This window comes from Oreochromis aureus, linkage group 2, assembly GCF_013358895.1.
Source record: "Oreochromis aureus strain Israel breed Guangdong linkage group 2, ZZ_aureus, whole genome shotgun sequence".
NCBI classification, from domain to species: domain Eukaryota; kingdom Metazoa; phylum Chordata; class Actinopteri; order Cichliformes; family Cichlidae; genus Oreochromis; species Oreochromis aureus.
The window spans coordinates 24,385,408-24,412,459 of NC_052943.1; the positions used below are offsets into that span (position 1 = coordinate 24,385,408).

The following is a 27,052-nucleotide window of genomic DNA, read 5'->3' on the forward strand; positions in this document are numbered from 1 at the left end:
GAAGCTCTCAAACAGTGGGTTCCTACACAATTTTCAAAACTCCACTTAAATGTTCTTGAGTTTGGAGTATGGTTTATAACTGCCTATATCCAATAAAGGCAGAAAAAACACAAAGGTATTTTCTCAGATTACCTTTTTAACCTTTTAGACTTGTGTAAGAACCCCAAAAAGAAGGCAACATTTAAAGATCAGATATTCAAAAAGAGGAAATTTAAGCAAGACAGAGAGCAGATCAAGACAACACAGACACAGGGAGGCTAGAAGGAAGTAATGAGTACACTGATGCACCAAACATTCATCCATTTCAGCGCATCTCATCTCAAACCATCCTGCAACAACTGGAAAGAAGGGAAAAAAAATTGATCACTGCTTCATCTTTTTTCAAGATAACACCGTAGATGAGCTTGATAAATAATGGACACTGCAACTCCATTAAATGTTGACAAGTGTGTGGACTTGAGATGCACTTGTTATAAATCGAGGAGAGAGAGGGTGACTTGGGCAGCAGCAACAGCAGCAGCTTTGGACAGAGTCCTTGCCTCTGTCTGTGGCTTGAGATGGAGACAGTGAGGGAATAAAACCAAAACAGAGGTTCTTCCACTGCACAAAATCGCCACCTAATGGTTAAAGTGTGCACAGACGCAGCTTGGGGGGGGTGGGGGTGAGTTTGCCCTTACAGGAGGATGTGTTCAATACAAAACAAATATGGAGGCAAGCTTTGCGAGCAGCAATGAAATGTGGTTAATACATCCGACTGTAAGCGGAGCAAGTCAGTGACTGTGCAGCTGTGCAGCAGCGTGGTCTGGATTCATGTTTAGTTCCAGTTACAAAAAAAAGCTTTCCAGAAAATTACATTAAAAATAATCTTTAATAGCAAAATTCAGTAATAACACCTGCTTTCCACACTCGCTGCAATTTTTTTAATTTTTTTTTTAAATCACCTCATTTGTAGCAATGAGTCTGAGGCCTCACAATTAAATCCTCGAGGGCCGAGACTGACCACAACCTGCCTGTCTTTCCACAAAACTGGTTTGTGCTGCTAAAACCCAATATATGTCATTATAGCACACTGTAGGTGTGTTGTTCTCTATAAGAAATCTAACCCCTAACTTTGCAGCCTCATGCACCATGCTTCACTCTTTTGGGTATACTGTGTACCTGCAGCATGCGCTCCTGCTCTTGCTGCCACCTTTCCTGACGCTTTCGCTCCTCATCCGGGTCCCAAGACCAGCGGTCTCCCCGCTTGGCCTGGGGTAACACCGGAACTGACACCTGATAGACCCCAACACACACACACCCACACACACATATCACCATATACAAATATCCATGCACACATTCACATCCAACCACAACCCATTCACGCACAGATCAACACCAAAGTGCACACACATCCACCACAAAAAAAAGTAGAAGAAGAGAAGGGAGGAGACAGAAATAGTTGGTCTACCACAACAGCACTACTCCAATGCTAGCCAAAGGACTCCTACTAAGGAGAGAAGAGACAGAGAAAGAGATAGATGAGCTTAAATGAAATTAAAAAAAAAAGCAGTCTCAGCCATCGACTAGAGCATCATTATCTGGCATGCTACATAAACAGCTTTGTGTGTCCTATAATAATTAGCTGAGGCACCTAAAATATGACAATATGTGAGCATTGAATAATAAAACTGAAAGATTCACATGCACTCATATTATTGGTTTTCTTGCTTTGCGTTTCTGTTAAAGTCTAAAACACCTTTTTTCACTCTTACCTGTTGTATTTTGTATATTCCCTCCCTTCCGGATAATTTTACTTTTACAACATTAAGTTAAACTACTGTTGTACCCGTGGTACTGCAGGAGGGGATAAGCCAGATGAGAAGCAGTAAAAAGGGTTTTTGGGAATTTACTCACATTTCCACGGAGATCCTTTTCGGCCTCTTCTGCAGAGAAAGGAAACAGCGGTTAAAGCAAATGAGACATTTGGATACAGGGGATCAAACTAAGCCACTCTGATATTGAGGAAAAGACAACACACCAAGTGCTGATTTCACAACCTGAGGAGTAAAATGGGGATGAAAGAAAACAAAGACAGAGCTGAGTCCACCAAGAGCTACAATCATAGTCAGTAAATTAATAATTTGTCAAAGGTTCAAAGGTTTTATTTTGTCTTTGTAGTTAGATGAATTTTGATATAAATTGAAACTTTGCCTCTTACTAGGTCAGGTTTTGTAGGGTTAACACGTGTGTGGAAAACAGCTGTAGGCCAAGAACATTATTTTTTTTTGAAATTCACACTTGTTTATGTAGAAAGACTGCTATGCAAAAGGAGTCCACGACAACTTATAAATAACAGTCAAATGTTCAAATGATTAAAACAACAGATAAACCTTACACAATTAAATACATTTCTGTTAGTTACAGGCTTTAACTACAGTTCTGTGAGAATATATTTCTCCCCTACCCAACATCTGGCTTTCCCACTGCAGTGGGTACTGATTAAGGCTAATCACAACTTTAATAGAGCTCTAATACAGACCAGATGTTAGAGCTTTTGGTGGAAAAGCCCCCACAATGTGAAGCACACTGAGGCAAGCATGAAACTAAAAGTTAAGCAGGTCAAGAATGTGTGTAATCTTCTTTTGATACATTGTCAAAGGTGACTTCTTCTCATTAAGATCTTCTGTAAAGCATCCTAACATGATGAGAACATCTTTTACAATAACAAGACACTGATGAGCCAGTAGTATTAAGAATGAGAAACTTCAAAACACATTTAAAACACAGAAAACATCACTGTTTGTTCACAAAAACACTGGAAATGAAGGAATAAACAAGAGATGGGTCAGTGGTCTAGCCCTTGGAGAAACGGCAGGGAAGCCCTGTGCACCAGCACTCAAGGGTGGAAATGTGATCGCCACGAGTGGAGGGAGTTTACCTTGCGGAGCGAAGAACTCCCAGCGTAATTTAGGGCTGCTGGTTGCCAGCGAAGACCTGACACTGTTTGCAAGCTCTATAGCGAAATAAAAAAAAAAATGTGCAGGTGGAAGGAAAAGAGGGAATTAGGGGAGAAAGGGAAGGAAAGGAGGAAACAATAAGGGATAGATGTCAAAACCAGGAGGTGGAGAGGGTGCAGATCGCAGCATTCCTCCTGTGATACTGTAGGACTGATAAGTGGAAACTGGAAAACTGGTATAAGAAACCAAAAATAAAATTTTTAAAAAACCCCTTAAAGAGTAACACTTTTTCCCCACATAAAAATTTATTCCAGTTTGGTTACCGTAGACAAATTATCAATAAAAACAAATAGGAAAAAAACAAAGCAAGGCAGATTTTTTTTTTTGATTGATGTTTTGTTGGACTGCATGTCCATCTCCTTTATGAAATAAAATGGAATATACTACAGCGATACGAAAAGTGAGGCGAGGCTTTGTTCTTGCTAAACAAGTCTCATCCTGATCGCAAACCTTTGAATGCCCCTTTAATCATAGCAGAAAAGCAGAGTGTCATATTAAAACGCAAAAAGAAAGACAGGCACCAACAGGGATCTGCTGATCAAGCATAGAAAACAATAAATATGGTAAATAAACCAGATGTCTGGGTGTTAAACATGTACATACCTGCTTTTGTTTCCCATTGCTGGTGATAACCAGATGATCCTGGTGGAGCTGAGCTTGATGCCATCTCTGATTTCTGTAAGAGCTCCTGGGAACAGGGATCACTGGCCTGCAGGTAGATTTGAGATTATAGAATAGAATGCCTTTTATTGTCAGTATACGCATGTACAATGAGATACAGAGCATCTCCTACACAGTGCAGATATGTGGGAAAAGAAAGGGGGATGAGGTGCACAGGTCTGCAGCACTATATACACATATGAACAGTATTCAAAATTTAAAATGTAAAAATATACAAATCGGGAAAAATAAATAAATAAATGGTGTTATATCTTTACAAGGAAAGTCCTTGGATTGGGGGGGGTGGAACTGTGTTATGAGTGCATATGTGCATGTTATCCACTAGACATCTACTAGACAGATGGCTGATGATTTGAGTTTTGATATCACCTACTGGCTGATATGACTGTATATCAACCCCAGACTGGACAAGATTAGAGAGGTCTTCACTAGATGGTTTGGGCATTTCTTGTTCTTGCTGGGCTTCTGAAAACAGACATACAAGAAGTTTAAAATCTACTAATATATTTGCACAGTGCTGAATGAACTTCAGTAACACGTGTTTGTTGTAAAAGTAACCACAAGGTGTCAGCATAGCAGCATACCACCTGCAGGTGGGTTTTGATGAGCTATACCATTTGGCTTTTCTTCCTCTGAAGCAGCTGCTGTCTGGTCTCCAGTCTTTCCAAAGCTTTCCTGTGGCTTCTGCAGCTCCTGTAGGGGTCACATATGGATTTCTTTCTGAATGCTAAACTAAATTCTGCAGATCAAAGGGCCTATATTGTGTAAGAAGTACAAATGAAACATGAGATTTCAGACTTTAAGAGTTCAATCTCAACTAAATTTGGGCAAAATCACTGCAAGATGCAATGATATAATGCATGGCAAGGAACCGATTACAGGGCTAGTATTGAATATACGGCATTATTGAGAGAAGCAAAATACTCTGCACCCAGAAAACCGGGCTTGGAGTAAAATACCCACTAACCATGCTTCTTTAAAAGACAAAAATATGTAAATAACTATAAAAGATCAGAATTCTCACTGATGGGAGTGAGGTGGGGCGGCTGGGCGGTGTTGACTCAGTGACTTTCTCCTCCTGGACCTCCTGAGTGTCCTCAGAAGCTATCTCTGTAACATCTTGTGTCTCCTTTGCCTTTGTTGACACTGGACTTCCCTCCCTAGAAGAGGCGTGGGTACTCTGACGGAGTGAGGTTTCTGACGAGGGAGCATCTGCAGCACCATCTACAGTGCTGTTTTTGCTTTGGGAAGGGGATGCCTGAAAATGAGGAGGCGAGTCCCTCCCTTGACTCTCAGGTGTGGTGGGAACATCGTCACTTCCAACGTCACCATTTACTCGCAGCAAACCATCCACCTAGGTAAAAACAGAAAAGGTTTAATGTTTAATTTTCTGTGTGTACTATTTATACCCTTTGCTTTTTAATAAGTGGCTTCAAGGTGCATTAATGTTAAGAAAGCAAGCTGAAAGATATGGCTATACCATTCAATTTTATTTATTTTGCTCTAAATCATAACATATGCAATTTCAAGGTAAGATTACAGTATTGAACCAATAATTTGTAGATAAGAAGGCACTTATTGTCCAATTTATTCTTCATTCATTACATGGATAAATATAGAAATCCTGAACAACACTGACTGCAAATAAAAATGTAAAATAAATCACGCCAAAAAACCCAGTGGCCTCATTTGTGGTCATTATGAACCTCTCTTCTCAGTTAGTAATTAGCTATTCATCCAGCTCACAAGACCACACTGCCCTCTATGAACAAGAGGCACTAATATATGTGCGAAGAGCTCCTAGTGAGCGGTAACTTAAGACACAGTGGTAAAGATGGGTGAATGCAGGCTCAGTCTGCCCCCCTCTGCCTCCACCTTCTCATCCCTCTCCTTGCAGCCTGTGTGGGCTCTCTTTGTCCGCCGGGAGCCCACTTCACATTGAGAGGGTCCTACTTGTCAACTTCTTAAGTGAATAGGGAACAGAGGGCTCCATTGAAACCCAGGCTTTGCTCAGACTCCTGACAAGGAATTCCAGAAAAGTGCTTTGTTCCATTTGGTCTGATAATAATCTTACCCTCCCTCTTCTCCACACCAAAACATAAGATCTCATCATGAAAATTCCCATTTGCAATTTCTTTTCTAGAAGAAAAGGAAATGGATCCCGTTGAGAGTACTTCTAGCTAAATTGAAACATTACATGCTTCTTCAGGGAGGGGATGTCTTACATTTTCCTACAAACCCGCCGGCTCATCACCATGGCAGTTCTGTGGTATTCTAATGTAAATGCCAAGAGACCCGGAGAGGAATTTACCCACAAGGAGGGAAACCGACACTTGCAAGTAACCACATTTGAAATGGTCAAGGCCTTAATCACCGTTAGACTAACAAGATCTTATCTTCTTTTTTGTATATAGGAATAAAGCTTTAGAATCACTGTGTACACAACCTGAACAAGAAGCACCATACTGTATATCCACAGCAGCCCTGAAGTTTCCTGTGACAATACCTGAAGGCAAATGTTCAAAGCAGCTGGATCATCAGCTGCTTAGTGCATAGTCATAGTCCAATATGTTCATGTACATGTTCGATGAAAAGACACTAAGAAAGTGGGTGTCATATGTACTTCCTTCTTCATTCTATACCCAGGCAGCATCCTAGCCTAAACCAAACTGGGTATATCTAATAGTGAGAACAGATCACACATGAATGGGATTATTTCCTGCTGTGCCCTACGTGTGAGAGAGGGTAACATCGGCCAATGTCTTGGACTGATTCTCCTGATATTGTTCATATTGTTCATAGACTACTATGAACATTTTAATTCTTGTTATCTTAGGCCTTAATCTTAAATGTTTTCATTGTGATGTAATGAAAAAAATATACTGGATCTGACATCTGTGTTCTCACATTCAGATATATCTAGGTAAGTCAATATCTGACCTCCTTGCCTGAGTCAGTCTTACCTTGTTGTTCCAAGTTTCACCTCCTGCAGGTCGGGCCTGGAAATAAGGCTTGGGCATCAGCAAAGGCACCGGTTTGGGTGACAGGGCTCGGGTTGATGGCGGTTCAGAGGAACGAGAGCGTATCTGAGACCGCTGGTGTGAGGACGGTTCTTTGGGAAACTCCTCGATTCGTGCCTCAAATGTAGAAGTAAACTTTGGAGTTGGGGCAGACTGCTGGCGCAGATACCTCATGGGCCCGTTGAAGTCAGAATCGAAAGGGTCTGGTGTCGTGGGAGAGGCTGACAGGGAGAGGGAGAGCGGGAAAGGTGAGGTGGGGAAGGAGGGGTCAGCGGATATGCTGCGGTCCAACAACTTTGGCAGCTGCAGGCGTTCGAGGACTGCTTCGCTTATGGAGAATCGCTGGGCGTAACGTTGGAGAATGGCAGTCGCCTCCTCAGGAGTTTTGGCTTTCCTATATGCCTGCCGTAGCTCCTCCTCACGACGCTCCCTTAGAAAGAAGAGAAAGCATAAGAGAGGTAAAGTAGTTGATTTAACTATTATTTGAACCTACTCTTGCTATAGTCAAGCTTTGTCTAAAAAGACAGATACAGAAATCAGTTGTAATTGTTACCAAAGAGTGACTGGTTGCTATCAAACTCAAGAAACCTTTTTTTTGCTTCACTGCAAATGATCAGTTTCTTCTAGTCCTTTCACAATCACTTGCACAATCTGCTCTTCCTTTTATTTTCTGAAGGAGACCTATTTAAAGTGAACTCCAGGAGGAGCTGCATTCACCTTTGTGCCCGCTGACAGCAATGACAGGGGACATAAAATTATCTTCTTTGAGAATGACCCATTTTTTCTTGACTTCTGATATCATACTGCGCAAAGAGCTATTGGCTTTCTGTGGAACACTCATTAAAGCAGTTCTCAGTAGGTTGTTGTGGATGTAACTTACTTGTCCTCTACTATCTCCCTATAGGTCTTGATGCTTCTTCTCCTCTGAGAGGTATAGGTGTCTCCTGACATCAGGCGCTCCATCATCTTCCTTTCCTCCTCCTTTTTGATCAGGTCCTGGGAAATACTCCTCCTCCGACTTTTCCATCGGGCCAGGTCCTGACACCCATACAGATAGATTCAAAGTATGTCCTGGTTCAGCAGCACTTTGAGCTCCCTGTTATTTTACTGGGGCACAGCTAAAATTGCTTTAGAAGGAGCTTGTATAACAGGCCACAGGCAGTAAAACTATAGCAGTTAAAAAGAAATAATGAAAGTAATGCAAAGATGTGACAAAATTGCATACAAATAAATGTCAGTCCCATAAAATAAAGACCCAAAGATATAGAGTGAGCGACCTAATGCCTGAGACACTCACATCCTGCCAGTGGTCGTCCTCTTCCTTCATTTTGTTGTACTGGTTATGCATCCGCTCATGACGCACCTGACTGTGCGGCTGTAACGCGGCTTCTTCCTCACCACGCATGTCGATCATACTCACACTCCTGGGGGCAAGGGGAAAAAACAGGCAGTAATTATTTAAATCAAATTGGGCTTATTAGCTATACTACTAGTGACTCTATAGTACATGATGTACTACTACTGTAATGGGGTTTTCTTTTGTCACTGGAACACAATTTATATATATATATATATATATATATATATATATATATATATATATATATATATATATATATATATATATATATATAAAAACAGCTTTAACATATTCTATACTTTCAATGCAACTTTGAAGTAGTAACACGTTTAATGTTGAATAAAAGCTACTTTTGGCTGCTCACTTAATCATAAGAGGTCACCATAGCAAGTAGGCCCTACACGTTTGATCTGACAGATTTCTTTTTACACCAGATGCCCTTCCTGAAGCAACCCAAAAGGGATTTCTCTCTCTTCCCGTAAAACTGAGATTTTTCTTTGCTTATAAGGCGAGCGTGTAATCCACTATACTACCGGAGCCACCGAAATGGTTAATGTCAAATAAACACTGAAAATTAGCTTCACCATGTATACCATGGAACAGTCCAAACAGAATGTATCAAACAAACCACATCATTCACAAACTACGTCAATTTATCATAATGAGGAAAGGTAAATAAACTGGTGCCAGTGTCTCAGAGAGATACCAAAAATAAAATCATTGCTCCAGGGAAACATGTTTTTAAAGGAAACCTCATGCTCACTTAGTAAGTACTAAGATTTTATCCAGCCCATCGTTCCCTCAGAAGATCAAACAAAAATTTCTGCCTCTTTGCTCTTTTGATGGATTCCATACCGTTTCAAAACACATTTAAATACATTTAATATCAGTTTCAATGTGAGTTTATCAGATGCAACAATCAGTATGATGTTCATACAATCATTGACTCATTAAAGACAGTTTACATTTCTCTTTACATTTGTTCTGCAATGGTGAAACAGTTTTACATTACAGATGAGACAGAAAGTACAGCTTTATTGTTAGAGGCATGCAGCAACAATGCATGTTCATCACAGAATTAGAAAGCCTAAGAGCAATGACAACTGTCTTAACTATATGAATATAGTACCTGCTAGGGATGGGTATTGAAACCCGGTTCTTGTTGAGAACCGGTTCCCACTGTTTCAATTCCTTGGAATTGTTTGCCATTTTTGCAAACGATTCCCTTATCGATTCCAGTCACCCCGAATGACGTCACCACGTTGCGGAGCGTCATTTACCTGGCAAGGCGCCTAAGCGGCTCAAACGCTCAAAAGTTTGGTTATACTTTACGAGAACGGATGACAACGGGGCAACTTGCAATACTTGCAAAGTAGATATTTCATATAAAGGAGGAAACACTACGAATATGCAAAAGCATTTGCTCACAAAACACGCGATGACCTTAAATGAATGTCGTGTTTTTAATTCCGCTCCGGACTCGTGAATCTCAACCCAGCAGCAGCGGTAACGTTTGCACGTCCTCTCCCGTTAATACGGCAGGTAAATAATCAACTAACAGTGCATATTATGTTAGCGCGATCTGCCTTATTACAAAACCTGCCATTACTGTGCGCTGCATTTAGGTGACCATGATGAGAGAGACAGAGTCTGGCTGGCTCAGATGCTGGCAGTTCTCGCTGCAGTCTACCGTTAGCGTCTCCTTTCAGGCGAGGATAGACGAATGTCACCGAGCAGTGACTAAGCTTGTGGTCAAAGGCTTGCACCCATTTGTCACAGCAGATGCCCCCGATTTTCGGTAAGTGAATGTGTTTAATTGTAGGCAGGGACATTACTGGATATGCTTGTGTAATTGCTACATTTGTTATTGCTACAGAAGAATATTTATTTTATTATTTTACATTTACATTTTTTTCCTGGGGACCCTGTGACACCCCATTGAAGAGCCGTAGGCTGTGGATCTCTTAAGAGCTCACTGTTGGGTTTGTAAGGCCATGTTACTCCTAAATTTCTATCTTGTTCAAAGAGAAGATATAAAACAAAGTTCTAAGCTAATCGACCTTAGTGTTCTCCCTTTTTTAAAAATAAGAATCGATAAGAGAATCGATAAAGAATCGAATCGTTAAACAGAATGGAAAATGGAATCGGAATCGTGAAAATCTTATCAATACCCATCCCTAGTACCTGCCTATTTTTAGTACTTTGAAAATTGACCTGCTGCCAGCACATAAAAAGTATTGCTTGGCTTACAGTTACAAAAGTTACAAAAGAGTGGCACTTGGATGGTACTCACTCACAAATGCTTTTTGGATCTCACTGAGCAGTGTGTGCATTAAAGAACATTGCAGCAGGAGAGTGTTTTCACACCATGGGGCAACTGCACTTAAGCCATCCCCTGTCATCATGCTGCACTTTTAGCTGTTGTGTATGGGATTAAAATGACTGGGTGTTGGCAGGCTGGTAGAAATGGCTGCTTTACATGACACATGCAGCTGGCTCGCAGAAGCACTGAGGATGAGTTTAGCAAGTCCTCTCCACATCCTTGGCAGCAGGCACTTTGAATAAATTTGAGAGAAATGGATTGTTGCCAGGCAAAGGCAAAAAAGCACTAGGTTTATTGAAGCCATATTTTTTATGATAAGCCTAAGAGCCAGGGACACTGTTTGACACTGTTGAAGCACACAGCCAAAAATGTCCACCACAAATCATTTAACTGCAAGCAGGAAAATCTGCTTATTTGTGAGACATTTATGTTTTCCATGCAGAAAAAAGTCATCACATAAGATCGCCTTGTAACAAATGCTGTCATACATCAGCACTGGCTGGCTGCACTGATTCCCATTAATACCTCCACGAAAACAGAAATCAGATAAATTACTGTCATTGCAGAAAACATTTTGGTTCTATTCCATACTTCTTTAGATTATGTGGTGTTTAACATGTCATGTCAAAATTGCCCCAAAAGATGAATTAAAGGAATGATTTATGACATTAGGGTATCAATTCCAGTAAAGTTTGAGGTTCTATGGGCCACTTCACATGATCCGTACCCTGGCAAGAGCATATGTTGGTTAAAAGACACCATAATGCAGTGTTTTGTTTTGTTTTTTAACACAAGATTGTCAATATGAAATTAATAAGGGAAAAATAGAACTTTTATAAATATAAATTGCTGTCAGTGGCGACATTTTTCTAAATTCCTTCAATTTCTGGCAGATTTCCCGCTTCCATGACCTATTTCCAACAATGAACAAATGATTTAATGACTTATTGAGCCAGCTGTATTTTGTATTGCAGAGCAGTGCAGGGCAGCTGAGCCTGTGAGTGGTAAAAAGACAACTTACTGTGGATCATCTGACACACTATCTGTGTGGCTGTATCTACAGAAGTCAGAAAGCATGGAGAGAAAGCACAATCACAAATGAACACTACACTCTGAAGAGAGAAACATCTCATCCACGCGTGCAAATATTAAAAAGCCATGTTTGCAGCTGATAATGAGTTAATTTATGACTACGCACCAGCTTAATTTGATTACTAATGCTTGAAATAAATGTGTGTGGTGATTTTGTGTTATGTTAGCTCCTAGGTTAAATGACAAAGCTGAAGCCGGACACAAGGGGGCAGTCTTAACCAGAACACAACTGAACACAAATTTACTGCAGAACTAAAAGCAGGGCTGGCATAAAATAAAAACATAAAAAAAAAAAAAAAACACATTATATGGGCATGATCTTAGAATGCAGTTGACACTAAACTATTTAAAAAAAAAAAAAAAAAAAAAAAGCACATGCATGTTTTATTAGACAGCACAAGGGTAACATCAAGGATGCGGCTGTCTTTGTGTCTGTGACCACCACTTGTAGGTTTGGCCTTAACCACAAAGGTCTTCATACAGAGCTGTCTCTGTGATGTTGGAGGGGTGTGAGAGAAAGTGTGGCCTGTGGTTTGAATCTCACAGGATGAAAAAAAAGACTAAATCAAGACCAGACAGATTGTTTGCTAAAAATGGTATTTGTCATATGGTATGTCGTAGTAAAACATCTATTTGCCATATGTTTTGGGGTAGATAGATGTGTGGCTGGGAATATCCTTTAAAGCCAGCTTTACTATAGAATTTTATTGGCACACTTGAACTACCATTGTGTGATTGCTTAAGAGTAGTTGGGCCAATCTAGATTTGGATTCAAAGATATAGACTGAAGAATTACTCATCGATTTTGGTTCAAACTGGATCAAATTTACTTCAGAATGCACTGAAGTTGTTTCCTAATTTGAAATCCCTGAACAGCTCAAAAGCTGCCAACTAAAGTCATGCACAGTTAATCAAAAAGCACATTCTCAAATGTTTCTATTTTCCCAAGTTGATCAGAAACAAAAAAGCAAGGATAACAAAAGTCAACTTTTCAGACTTTCCATGCAGCCCTTTTCAACAACAGATTTTAGCTGGCACTATCTATTTGCATTCATGTAAAACAGGTAAAAAAAAAGGTCATGCAGTCTTCAGATAATGACGTTCATCATTCACAAAGAAGCACTGCAGTCTCAGGTCAAGATCACATGCTGATATAGAAAATTCAAAGGGATCATGGAAATAGAAGATCCCTTCACTTTGAAGTGAATTAAGCCGTTTTAGCTTAATGCAGCAAAGTTTCATTAAATAACAGTGTAGCTGTTGGAGTGAGCTCACTTTGCTGGAAGACTGCTGTCCACCCAAGACGTGCCTTCATGTGGATCATCCCTTTCAGTCTGTGGCTTTCCCTTCTGTTGGCACGTATCCGTCGTTTCTGTTGATGCGGTTGCCATGGCAGTGGGCACAGGAAGGAAGCTAGACGGACTCAGGGTGACGATACATTTGGGTGAGGTCGGCATTTGACAAGCCTGTTTATCATCTCCTTTTGCATCTGCAGCTACCAGAGAACCAGCAACTCCTTTCCTCATTGCGACATCCTCCTGGTGTGTCACAGGTGAATGCTTCCCAGCTGTGTTGATGGGGCTCGTTCGAAACACGGAGGCGGCCGTGGCATTTGCTGCTAGAGTCGACGAATGGTGGAAGAATTCCTCTGAGCACGAGCGAGCTGGAGTACTGCAGAAAGCAAAGCAAACTAAAACGTTTTGCTGCCTGGTTATTATCCTACATCATAAGACAGCATTCCTCTGGAGAAGCCTAGTTTTTTTCAAAAAGACATAAATCTATGAAAATAGCGCATGGTCACAAATTCCTTCAGAGCAGACAAAGTCAAAGCAAAATTCACAGAACAGTCTGCTGTTTGTCATCCTGTGATGAACAGCTACTTTCTGGGAGGCTTATTATTGGACTGTAAATTCCCAGAATACATGGTAGGGAGGGAGAGACTGGCCAGCTGCCGGCAGTGAAAAGGCCAGGCTTCAGTCCCAGCCTGCTCAGGGTCAGGGAAGGAAGAAGGCCTCATTTCCTTACATCCTGAGGGTGGGTCGAATGTTCATGTTCTCTGTGAATGTTTGTTTGTGTGTGGACACATACAGCACATTCTTGTGTGCATGCATATTATATATACACAATATATATTTATTTGAGTCCATGTTTCAGTTGTGCATGCAGCTTTGTTCCTAGCATATGATTGCAGATGTGAGAGAAATAATGTGATATAACTGGAAAGCAACCACTTGTTTCTTTTGTTCTCTCTTTCACTTTGTCAAAATTCAGATTTTTTTCAATCAAGCATAGAGCACAACAGATTTCTAATACTTTAGATGTTAAACACATTTGGTTATTACTGCACAAACTACAAAAAACTGCTAAAAATGGCACTGGGTATCTGCTCTACTCAACTAATTGAGTGAGGCAGCAAAAGTTCTTAAAAAGGATGTGTCAACACTGCAAAAACCAATTAGCTGAAATTGCAAAAAAAAAAAAAAAAAAAAAAAAAAAAATTCTAGCCTTGGCTTTATTCAGGAAATATGCAAGATGGGGAACTCCATATCAAATATCCTACAAATCCCCTTTGTCTTGGACAACCATCAGATTTCTATTGAGGATTCACTCCCTTAACATTCTCAATATTCAATCAATGTCACAACATCTGTGGCAGAAGACAACACTGGAAACTGGAGTCGTGACTCTCCAACAGCACTGTGAACGAAACGTCGGCTTGACTAGGAAATAACACCGGATAAGGCTGGACTGCGAAATTACATAACAGACCTAAACTGACATTTTTCAAGGAACACTGCAATCACACTGGATTTGTGTGAGCTGTAAAATATACAATGGCATTGTTCTTTGACAGCTCATAATCCTCACCTTGTTTCCTGACACCAAATCTATGATTTGAGACTTTGGGTTGTCCTGCTGCGTACAGACTTTCTGAAATTCTATAAGCAAAAGGCTGCAAGTGCATTACAGTGTGTCTGAAACTGGTTTAAATAAGAAGTGACCCTCTTGCTAACTTACTGTTACCCAAGACTGGATAAAAGCAGCAGTGGAAAAGATGATCTGATAAAAGCAATGCCAAAAAGCAAAATTAAACACCAGCTGGAAAAATGACAAGAGTTTTCTACCAAGGAAACGGTCCTGAAGAAAACTGTTCTTAGAGATGTTTGTTGAGTATCCTGACTATCGCGAACATTGGTTTTGGACAGATACGCTACAGCTGAAATAATCAAGGTCAATTTTTCTGTGTTTTCTGTGGCATTCAAGAGGATTAGAGTCAGATATATTAAAACTTTCACAAGAAACATGGCAAGATACCACTTGATGTGGAATACGTGAACTTTTCAAAAACAAAAGTTCACCTGAAATATTACTGCTGACTCCACTCATGACCAACAATAAAAGAGATCTCTACACACTGAGCACTAAACTCTTCTACCAAGGGCTCTCAACAAAGTTTCTTCCTGCAAAAACCAATTGTTGGCATTCGCAAGGAGGTTTTAGGCAGAACTGTTTCAATTTTGCTAATTTGGTGATTGATTTTCCAAACATAGCGTGGATAAATGTCAATCAAATGGTCAGATTTTTACAGAAAATGTATACATTTCTGTCAAATTAGACAGAAAATCCATACAGTTATTGTGCTCCCACCCAAAATGCCTATTCTGACACCAAACAAATCCAAATACTGTCAGCTTGATATATTATTATCAAACTGGAGTCTAGAATAACAACAGTGTCATGCTATTAGTTTTTCATTTAACTTGGAGCTGTTAGCTTAAGGCAGATATGGATAGTGGTGTGGTAATTTTACTTTATTTACTTTTTTTGACCTCCACCCCCCACCTTAGCTGTCTCTAGTGACACTACACAGAGCTCTCTGCAGCCACCTAAAGACTTTACACATTTAAAAGAATTAAAAAAAAATAAAATAAAAAAATAAAAAAAATCAGAGAAACAACATATAAAAGCACAAAAATAAACTTGATGGCTCAAATAAAAACATAAAAACATAAAAAAACCTACTAATTACAAAAAGGAATGGGGATGTTGATATCTGGTATTGAGGAAATATGAGTGAAGGTTAAGACCTTTGTTCAGAGGTGACCATCAGATGAATTACAGTCTCTCTTGGGGGCTCTGCTTGGGGCTGGGGGAGACTACTGGGCAGAGGCTCACTTCTCCTTCTTTTGCCTGCTGTTTGGATCTCAATGCAAGGCGGAGATGCAGACTGCCTCCCTTCCTGCTTGTCCTTTTTAATGTGGTTCTCCTTTTGAATCTGTGTACAGGGTTTAAGAGGCAGGGTGGGGGGCGGACTAGGGGATTCTCCAGGAGGGATGTCTAAGCTACAGACCTCATTTAGACTGAGGCATCACCCATTCATGCAACACACACACAGGAGAGGAATATGTAATCACATTGGGAGTAAAATTAGTCACATGAGGATAATCACAACATGATGGTCATAAGACATGAAGCACAAACAGATGTGGTGAGGGTTGGGGAAAGAAAGAGTGAAGGACACACCATGACATAAAATAATAAGAGGTGAAGTGAAGAGATGGAGAAAGAGGGAAAAAGGAAAAGAATAAATGCAAAATCAATATGTAAGCTTTGATGGATGAAATTTAGGGAAATCACCAATTGGGTGATACACACAAGCTCAACACACTTTCCAAGAGTATATCTAACAAGTCAAGGAGCTGCTGTAAAAATGCAAACATTGTTGGGTAGATAGAATTCAAAATTTTAATTAAATACATATAATCTCCTGGAGATTCCTGTCATTGCAGCTAAATGAAATATATACATGTATGAAACACAGCCCAACACCACTCTTATAAATTGCTATAAATCCTCTTTCCTTTGCAGCAGTACATTTGGGTCCTACTCTGAATCCAAGCAAGCTGTGGCAGGTTCAGTTGAGTTGAGCCAAGATAACAGAAATGAAAACTTTGATTTTCGAGAAAAATAAAACCAATTCAGCTGTTTGGAAGAAATGTACTTTCCAGGAGTCCAGCAAGGAACAACAAATAAAGATTATTTTTCTTCTACAAAGTCATTATCATGTTAAGTAATCAAAATACTGACCAAAATAATTGCGATTCTTATTTTTGCCACAAGTATACGTCCCTAAACACCAAACTCAATCTAGTCAATAGCAAACAGACATGCTGCAAACAAGCAACGTCCGATGCTACTTGAGATAATCAAAGCACATCAAGGAATCCGCTGAGCAAGCGGAAATGTGAAACTTGTGATGAAATTTGCATGGTGACATGCCAGACTATTCCAAAAAGACCTTTTGTCTTAAATCTGCTTCAGACATTTGCTTCAGTCAGAATTAGAGCCAATGAAAACCCACATCTGGCCTCCATTAGCCACTCCCATCTGTACAATACTAGAAAAATAATCAAAAGCTAAGAGGTTTTATTACAGACATATGCAATTTGACATAACACCTACTCTTGCCAGTTACTGTAAAAAAAACAAAAAAACCCCAAAACACACAAACACACACAATCCAGTGTCTCACACTGATCAGTTTTATCAGTTACTTTAAATTATTTCATGGTCTACATCCATATCTACTAATCTCAGCCATCATCTTCAGGCTTATTTAATAAAAAAAACCCCGTTTTAACAGGATTTCTGGGCAGTCAAACATCTTCCATCTGCACACAGAACTGTGCGCTTTCAGCCAGAACTTTTTAAACAAGCTTTAAAAGGGTTTATCTGCACCAATCCGTGTCAAGCCACAGTGGTGTAACCTGCCCCCCTGATAATCTGTTCATTAAGCTATTAGACTTCTTTGTTTCTTATTTTGGATTGTGCCCAACTTAACAACAATTCTATATATTGACACATATGTTGTTATAAGTTCTACACACAAACAACAGACACCTTCTCAGTATTCCATACATATAATATTATATGATATTTTCAGTTAGGCTAAACTAAATTCCTTTTTGATAGCAAGGTCACAAAAGCACTCTCTAGTGTTACACTCACCTAAGAGGTCTGTCACCCCCTACAGGTGAAGTGGCGGTACTCCAGCTCTTGCGTCCTCCCTCCTCTTTGTCGTTGCTCTTTTTGCGTAGTGGCGTTGGCAGATATCCACTCTGGTTGCTCTTGTTGGGCAGGTACTGGTTAAAGGGTACGGCGGTTCGTGGCTCGCTGACAGACGTCCGTCGTGCCAACATGTCATCCTTACGAACGTCTGGCATCTTCCGGTGAGGAGCGCCGTCAGACTCCGAGTCGCTGCCACGGCCTAATGACACGAACAGAGGTGGAAATAAGTGTTCACTGGCATCAGAGGACACATTTGTCATCAAAATGGTATTTTTTAACCCATATGGAAGAAACAGACTTATACTACATGTTATATATGCACTGTGTGTCTTTAGAGACTACACAGCAATGTGTCTTTGAGGTGTAAATCACACTATGATTTACACCTCAAACAGTATTTTGAATGAGAAAAACATAGCCACTGTTTTTGGTCATGGTATGATACCATAAGTCTTGATATAATATGACAGAAACGCTGATTAAAAGTTCTGAAATTAAGCAAAACGGCAGGAACAACACTACCTGCTCATACTGATTTCCTTTACCTTAATGCTGAGAAAAAATAAGCTAAACTTAAAGTGTGGTAGAAGTAATCAGAGACTCAGATATACTCTACAGTTCTAAGCACATTTACACTTGTGACAAATCATGTAAACACAAGTATGTGTTATATTAAAGCACCTTTTCGATTGCAATGTGTTCAAAAAATGATAAAAAAAAAATGACTTAATTTTAAGTATCCTACACAGCAAGAAAAGTGTAGCTTGCTGAGTCATTGCCAGAGAGAGACAGAGGGAGAACAAGAGGGAGACATAAGAGATTAAACCCAAAAATAAGTTCAGAGGAGAAACTGTTGATTGAGGAGTCTTGTGGCAGAAAGCCCAGATTGATCTCTTTAAACTTACAGAATATCTTTTTAAACTGTTACATCATATATGCACAACAAAATGACAGCGGTCTTATAGTGTTATTATATGCAGTGCATTCCTGCCACTGAGCATAAATCAGATGCAAGCCTGTTTTTATGAAACAAAGCAGGTGACATAAATCATCACTAAATTTGTATTGTGCAGCTTGTGTTGACTAAATTTTAGCCCGCAGTTAGGAAGAATTTACTCCGTGTCTGTCTGAATCAGATTTTAAACATATTGTTAGCTTTGTAATATCAGTGGTAACACCTGGCTTTGCAGAAGTTCATTGCTTAAGGACTTTCCCTACTTGGGGTCTTAAATTCTTCTGTGCGATGGCCAACTGTGATCCTCTAAGAACATATAGAAGAAAGAAATGAAACTCAGTCTCGTTCAGCGGGTCACATGTTTACAGTTCCAGTGATTTACTAAAGATATACCAGTCACATCCACCATTAATTGGCAATTTTTTGCAAACCATAGCCTAGATATGTTAAAACCTGCAGCAAACAGATAACTGCAGCCTTGCTTTATTCAAGGCCGCTAAAAATTCCTCTCAAAGATGCTCAGCACATGTGCTACTGTCCCCTCCCTTTGAGTGCATGTGTACTCAGGCTATGACCTATGAATTTATGACTCAATGTATATATTTTCAGAGTACAAACCCAGAATTTTAACCAGATCTAAGTCATAAAATCTTCCCTTAGTTTTGTGGACATACACGTGGAAGCAGCTGTCACATTTGAACTTGTGAAAAGCTTCTTTTTCTATCAATAGGCTTTTTATGTGGTTTCAAAGATCGACAGATCAAGGTCCAAAAAAAGACCTTGAGAAATCTGCACTTCTAACAACGAAGGGTTCAATTATGGCTCTTAACCCATGCAATGGAAACATGAGTGACTCTACCATCCAAGTCGATCCTTCTTTAAGGAACAACATATGTTTTTACAGGATGATGTGCTCCCTCTGCACATATGGTAATAGTGAAGCTTGAGAGAAAATTTATCATGGGTCAGGTCCATAGTGTACCAAGGTTTTAGAAAAATACAGTGACATCAACAGTCATCATCATCATCTACTTATACTACATTACGAAAGAAAAAGTTACAAAGTCTAGTTCAATAACGATCGCAGTAACTGAAAAGTTTTAACGAATGTCCAAAACACCAAGTATGAAAAGACAAAATGTAAGAACAAAGTGAGAAATGATCAATTCAACAATGTGTTTCTAACTAGAAATAGTATTTATTATAACTGTACAATGCAAAAAGAAAAACTAGAAGAAATAACACAAATGTACTACTATTAATACCAATAGTAGTAAGTAAGTAACTAATAAGTACTATGTGTTATTTCCAGTGCATGGAAGCACATCAGTTGCTGATTAAAATACATCATTATTACGGGTTCTGAAGAACTTCTGGTCCATACCAAGACATCCAATGAATGTGAACAAACGTCAGCTTTGTTATATTCATCGGTGAGTCCGCTATTGTCTGAGTGATTTTTATCATCAGATGGTGAGTGCGAGTGTCCATGTGGATGTCCGTACACTTGTGACTGCTGAGACTTTACATTATAATGCACCAACTATGCAGGCATCCGAGGCACAAGCCTTCAAGAGAACTTCAAAGAAGTACAACAGGAATGACTACTGAGCTGCCGGGTCCCCAGCTATACCTGTCCGTACAAGCGTTAGTTACACTCTACATTTTAGTTTTGTTAAAATTAACAGTTGTTGCCTTTATATAAGATGTCCATTTTCACTTCTATGCAAATTAAAATTCAAACACAAATAAAAAAAAGATTCCAAGTTTGAATACAGACAATATCATTCTTACAATCATAAACTGTTTATGTGGCAGATTGAAAAAAAAAAAGCTATGCTGTCAGTTTATGATTTTTCATTGATTATGTACGAAGCCAGGAGTCTGAAAACATATAGTTTCCAGACACTATTTTCTACAAGACCTTTAAAACTATCTCAATTACATCATTCAATCATTCTTTTAAACAGCTTTCGACTAGCAGTGGGCGCTGCCCTGTAAACAGAGAAAGTGAGAAGGACAATTTTACTATAGAAGCCCACAAAAGTGCCTCATTTATCAAAACCGTATCCATCTCCACACATAGCCCAAACAAAAGGGCATTGCCAATATTGAATTTCTCGATTGAATCAAACTTCCTAATTTCTGTCAGGGTGAAGTCAGTTTTCAGTGCTGAACAGAGAAAGGGCTTTGTCTAAAGGTCAGGGCAGGGAAAACCTGCTGGAGTCAAGTTTGTATGGATGTTAACAAAAGCTTTCTTTTGTCCTAGATGTACTCAAAGATTCCTGGGTTAAAAATATCTAGTTTGTACCTGTGGGTCTCATTTGATCACTGATATTTTGATAACCAGGATTAATAAATATGCTAAACTCCAATCTGCCTCCTCATTTTTCATCAGCTATCAACTCTCTTCGTTCTTTTCAACCTTTGGATCATATGTAGGTGTCAGCAGTTTGACAGTGTGACTAATCAGCTGTGGGTTACATGTGTCGGTGGAAAAATTGATTAGGTAATGCTTCTGTAGTATAAACAAGAGAGGTTGAAAGAATGTTTGTGGCAGCTTTGCATTCTGGTCACCCGAGGCTATTATTAAGAACACAGAGCCCATTTATTCCATCAAGTTTCTTTATGCGTAATAGTGGAATACCCTTGAAAAGCTAATTTTGGGTCACTGCCGGAAAAACTTGAGTTATTGTCAGATTTGGGGGTTGTCAGGCTGGTGTTGCTTATTGTATGTTTAATTCCCACTTCAAGCATGAAGAGAAAGTAGCAGTTTCCTGTGGAACTTTTAGGGATCTATTAAAAGTATATAGTGACTTTTGGGTCACCCTGTATAGTGATATCTTGCCTACCTTTATTAGCAAACATGAGTAGAGAGACAACAACAATAAACATTTGCCTGGTTCTCTTAACTCTTTCAACTCTTCTTTGGCCCATATTTAGGATGTTTTGGATACCATCATCCTAGCACTTTTTTAAAAAAGCGAATATTGTTTCTACAACCAAAAATGAAAGGTACTTATCTACAACAATAACGTAAACACTTTTAAAAAACAGGATACATTGCGGATTTTTCCCTAAAGCACTATAGTTTGACTGTTGATGACAACAAGGGACAACAGTTTCCTTTTGCACTTCCCTCAAAACAAAAACATTATCAGACAGGATGCTTTTCCCCAGTTTTCCTCAGCTTTTTCCCACATTCAGCTCAGCAATGAGAAGTACATCACACTGTGTGACGAACGCTGTAATCTTTTTTATAGTCCACTATTAAAATTTAATACCGTCAAATCCGCAAACAGTCTAGCAATTAGCAGCTTTCAATGAAAGCATGTGGCCAGTTTGGCATTATAAAACACTCATGTGAGACCAAAATGTATTTTGAACTCGATTTCTGACATCAGCACAAAGCCACTTCAAAGGTTTTGCAGTTTATGTTGGTCTTGCAAGTGCCATGCTACCATGTCGGATGTCTTAAACTGCACATATACAGTAGTAAGCTTTTTTTCGTAATAAACAACAAAGCAATGTAAACACGTTGAGGGAAATCTAGAGACAAAGACAGAAATTACTGTGACAAATTTAAAAAGGTATACATATTTAATCTGTATTTGGTACCTTCCAAATATTTACAAAGACCATATTTTTACATATAGACATAAAATCATAAGAAACCATGTCTTCTGTTCTCAAAACCAAAAGCTGTTGGTTTCATAATCCTTGACATATCAGTCAAGTGTCAGATCAAAACCACTGAAAGCTCCTTCATGAAACCACAACTCTTCCTCTTCTTTGTCTCACATACTGTATTGAGATATCTCATACCTTCCTTAGTCTTTGGTGCTGTCACTCATCTGAGTGCACACTTAAAGAAAGGCATCAAAAAGCCGTAACTAAGGACAACAGGTTCAAACATCAAGCACAGAGATACTTTTGTGCAGATGGCAATGGTATGAGGAAAGGTACAAAACACCTTAAGACTGCGAGCTGGGACAAGTATGATAGTTGAGGCAATTTTCATTCATACTGCATTTAACTAGATAAGCAACAGAGTTAATAAAGAAATAGAGTTATAAAATAAATCTACTGCATTGTGCATTTTTAGGGGAATTAAGGACCAAGATTTCATAGAGCTTTCCCTGAATAAGCAGGGTTTAAGTGTTTCACTGTTTTAACTACAGTTTAAAGTCTCCCTGCTTCCTTTTTCATGAAGACAGGCTCTAATTTGTACTGTAACAAGAAGCGCTTTTCCAAATTTCTGAACAAAAAAAGGACAAAACAGAAGCTGTGTGGCTGTTGCTGCCTTGCCAATTTCATCTTTTTCATAAATTCAGAATTTTCCCTTCCAAAAAGATGAATAAATGAAATGCCTTTGGTGTTACATCACCTGCTTGTTGGAGCATATGCTAATATTACATAACTGAAATGTGTTTGAAACAAAAACAAATGTGGATTTGTTATTGAAACTAGACTCTAGGATGTTTTTTGACACTGCAGATTGACGTCAGATAAGGTGAAGTACACAGAGAGCTTTAATGTGGTGCAATTGTAGCCCTTGGTGTAAGAGAGTTAACAGACAGACCACAATCCCCTTCCCTCCAGTACTGAGCACAGCCACTACTGAATTCCTTTTACAATGTATATTACCATGGCTTAAATATAACAAGAGCCATAACTTGACTTCAAAACAGTACAGATTAATCATGTTATTCCTTCAAACAGCCTTTGACTTGAACTGGGCGTTGTCCTGCAAAAACACAGCCAGAACAACAAGCCTTCATACAGTAGCATTCAAAGCACAATAAACCTCATTTATCTATACGTTGCATCTGTGCACCTTGCCCAACCTGCACAAAGACTTACTTCTCACCCGCAGGAAGAATAGCTATTGCTAAAACAACACAATGGCTACTGAACATATTTAACCTGCAAATTGTGATTTAAAGGGTGGCCAGTGTAACCACCCTTTCACAGTCAACTAAAACTAGCAGTTCAAATCAAAAGTGTGAATCAAAGAGTGTATAAACTAGATTTTTTTACTACCATCACTGCTGCCGCGGGCGACCAGGACGTCTGGTGACGGGGTTTGTCTTGAGCGTGAGCCGAAGGAGTCCAGGCTGTCGAATGAATCCTCGCGCCCGTGGCGTGGCGGAGAGAGAGAGTCGCTGCGCTCAGAGTCCCAGCAGTCAATGTAGCCACTGTCCCGGATGCTGCGTTTAGGGCTCTCTGCCTCTTCTGTCTCCTAAGAATGCATACACACATTTTACAAAATGCATGAGCACAAAAAAAGAGAGGTAACAAATGGTGGAGAGTAATGAAAGTAATCAAGCACCCTAAAATTAATTAGGACTTTTCGCTGCATATTCCATCAGTCGTCACTGAAGTCCCCCAAACTTGTGTTGTTTGGCCTCAGCTTCGTGTCCACTACAGCCGTCATGCTGCAAGTCTCCACTCTGCCCAAATCTACTTTTCCAATAACCTCTCTCTTCTTCTGCCTACATCACTCTTCATCATTTTCTCTTCACCTTAGTGACCCCTCCCTTTCTCTGTCCACAGCTTTAATGTGTTGTCGCAGCTAATGGAAGGTGGGGAAAGGCCTTTCCTGTCTACCAAAAGACTTCCTGCCCCTGACCCCTCTACCATCTGTTATGCAACTCCCAAACTCTGGTAAATGTCTTTGTTATGCTTCTAAAACAGGCTCTACAGCAGCAGAAGTCATGTGTGATTTGTTTCTTTCACTTATACACAATTTAAACCACTATATCATAACTTATATACCACTATACCAGTTAAGTAAGAAAATATGCATCTCCCTCGTAACTCACCCTTTAACACAAGCACTTAAACTAAGCTTTTTACAAAAAGTAAATAAGAGTGCAGCTGAGCTCACATTTACCTGCTTAGTGCTTTTCAATCATCAGTTTTTGTAAGGTCCAGCTTCCATTTAGTAACTGTTGGAGGTGTGGTGGGAAGTGCATAGTCACTCTGGAATTTCATGCACCTGCACATGATGAGCTTTCCTTCATTTTATCAAAGTTTTTTTTGCTTTATGGAGTTATGGCTTTGTTTTGTCCGTCTGCAACGTGTGAACATCTGGGAAAGTAATTTTGCTGAATTGGCAGCAATTTCCCAGTTTTACAGAATAGCAAAAGGACGTCACATAGTGGAATAAATTGCACAGAACTGACATCATGGCTACGAATGACTGTCACAGAGTGTGCATGCATGCATGTGTCTTGAGGGTTTGCCATTTCTAACTTTTCTCCTTCTTCTTGGGTCATTAAAAAGGTAAAAGCTAGGTTAAATTCAATTTTCTTAACTGGATCTCGGGTGAAAGGTGTTTTCTCAGAAATGTCAGTACAGCGAACAAACACACATTTAGTGAATCTCAGTTCCAAAATAAGCGATTCTGCAGAAGCTGTGTGTCATGCCTCAGGTCACTTTGGCTGTAGAAATGAATTACTGCAGGGATCAAATTTTTAATATAGCAAATGGTCCCCCTACCTATTACACTTTACAGCTCTGGTTACTAAGAGAGATATAATGGGGGAAAAAGCAAGTGCTGACTATATTATCCATGTACTTGAGATTTCCATTATATTTTTATCGTTGGCATAAACATGAGCTATCCAACCTTTCGCATCTGTGACAGCAGGCCCTCAAACTCTTTCAGGTCCAATGTGGGCCCGTTGTAGGATGTACAGCTATTGGCAGCACGACCCAACCAGTAGATAGTAATTAAAACCTGAAGAAAAGAAGAAATGCAGTCAAAAATCATGAAAAAATATCAGCTGATCTTTCCAATAAAAGAAAAGCATGAAACAAATTAACCTTTTAAAACTAAAGAGCTACTTGATCCTATTTCAATGCCAACTCAAAGCACTCTGTCTTAATTCCAGTCAGCCTTAAATCGCCTTAAACAAATTGTACAGTCCAACAATATTAAACTTATTAATTTAGAAAAATAAAACATTAAAAATTAGTTTTCAAATCCTAATCATATTAAGAAATCACTAGCAGAGAAAAAGCAGTCTGGGCAGCAGCCTCACAGGCCACTGGCATCCCAAGTCTTCAAAATGATACCCTGGATTCACACTGTTCATTAGCCTGTCAACTCAAAATATACTACACAGGTGTATCTATGGTATGTTCATGCAGCAAAGCAGTCACATAGCTATAAATAATGTTGGATGCATTGAAGGAAAGAGAAAAAAACAAAGAAAAAACTACAACAAAACACCCACTCTCCTGCTTTCACTTTTCCCTTTTTGAAAACCGTGCCAGCTGGTTTCCTGGTAATTGCAGCCCAGCGTCTTCCAAAGAAGTGATAAGTTAGCAAATGCAGCTGGAAGAAACACAACAACACTGAGGCACTGTTCAGACACCGAAACTGGTCACATGCACTTCTCTTGCTGACACATAGCCACCTTTCTGTGGTCACAGTGATTTATAATTGCCTGTTAGCTAGCTTAGTGCTGGGTATATCAGTTACCCGGTCATTCTTAACTCTCTGAAACACATTAACAGCAGCTGAATGAGCAGCTGAAAGAGCCTCTACTTTTGTTTTGGCATCACTGCTTGTAACAAATGCCCCAAAGTAACTGACTGTGGTTGAGGAACCGACGAACTGAAGTTCTTTTGTCAGCTAAATGTCTAAAATGCAAAATTTACACACCGACTCCGGCCAAAGGGAAATCACACAGAGCTGCACCTTTAACACTGTTGGCAAAGAGCTCCCAGCTATATTTACTGTGTCCATGTCAACGAGCTGTCCACAGGGAGCGCTTTGATAAGAAAGCTCAGCAAGGCTTAATGTGTTTATTTCAGTCATACTGTCAGTGTAAACAACTTCTGCCATTCAAACACAGTTGGAGGGAGTGCAAAAGAACCAGTCTGCTGATCAGAATAAGCACAAAGCTAAATGAGACCTTTTATGTGAAGCTGTGTTGGATGATGAAGATAAGTTGAAATTTTAGCCTTATTAAAGGGTGAAACATCATTGAGCTGCAACTGGGGACAGTTCCATCGATCAATCATTGACTCTAACTATTATACAATTTTAGTTTCATAAGCCATATTTTCAGAACCATTCGAGATTTTTTATTTAATATCCTGACACTACAGAGGTGAAGCTGTGACAATGCAGCTGCTGAGGTTAAACTTCATTAGCTGCATACTGTAGCTCTCTCAGCAGCAGAATATGGAGTTTCTGTGTCACCACAATAGCAGATTCATGCCAACTCCCACTGGAACTGGGTCAGCACCAAATGTGTTTCACTTGCTTACTATTGTGCTGTAAACACACCCTTATCGATCCCAAACTCCACAATCACATTCCAAAACTCTGTCTGCATGATTTACACATGCAGCACTAAACCAACCAATACTTAACGAAGAGCATTCTTAAAGAATTTCAAAGGCAAGTACATGTCAGCGGAGTTTCGACAGTCGGGAATGAAAATAAACGACCCGACAGCAGAATGATGCATAGCGTCACACTTGCTTTGCCTTGTCAATTTCAGCAGCTGCCTGTCAGTGCACACGTGGACAGAC

At 39.6% G+C, this 27,052-nt stretch overlaps 1 protein-coding gene across 8 annotated transcripts in view; it reads right to left on the reverse strand.

Annotated features, from left to right (window-relative positions):
* LOC116322817 (LIM and calponin homology domains-containing protein 1) overlaps positions 1-27,052 on the reverse strand; it is a 91,746-nt gene that overhangs the window by 7,626 nt on the left and 57,068 nt on the right. For 3 of the 8 annotated variants that reach the window (XM_039621197.1, XM_039621230.1, XM_039621226.1), the window contains 14 exons: positions 25,134-25,244; positions 23,543-23,741; positions 17,485-17,743; positions 12,751-13,146; positions 7,998-8,124; positions 7,581-7,738; positions 6,644-7,130; positions 4,705-5,034; positions 4,295-4,373; positions 4,054-4,145; positions 3,603-3,708; positions 2,921-2,995; positions 1,897-1,925; positions 1,159-1,272 (listed from right to left, as the gene is read on the reverse strand). In XM_039621197.1, coding sequence (XP_039477131.1) covers positions 1,159-1,272; positions 1,897-1,925; positions 2,921-2,995; positions 3,603-3,708; positions 4,054-4,145; positions 4,295-4,373; positions 4,705-5,034; positions 6,644-7,130; positions 7,581-7,738; positions 7,998-8,124; positions 12,751-13,146; positions 17,485-17,743; positions 23,543-23,741; positions 25,134-25,244 — 2,562 coding nt within the window. Of the gene's footprint in view, positions 1-1,158; positions 1,273-1,896; positions 1,926-2,920; positions 2,996-3,602; positions 3,709-4,053; positions 4,146-4,294; positions 4,374-4,704; positions 5,035-6,643; positions 7,131-7,580; positions 7,739-7,997; positions 8,125-12,750; positions 13,147-15,563; positions 15,837-17,484; positions 17,744-23,542; positions 23,742-25,133; positions 25,245-27,052 lie in introns of all 8 variants that reach the window. The other 5 variants (XM_039621208.1, XM_039621201.1, XM_039621205.1 and 2 more) reach the window with 5 other exon arrangements.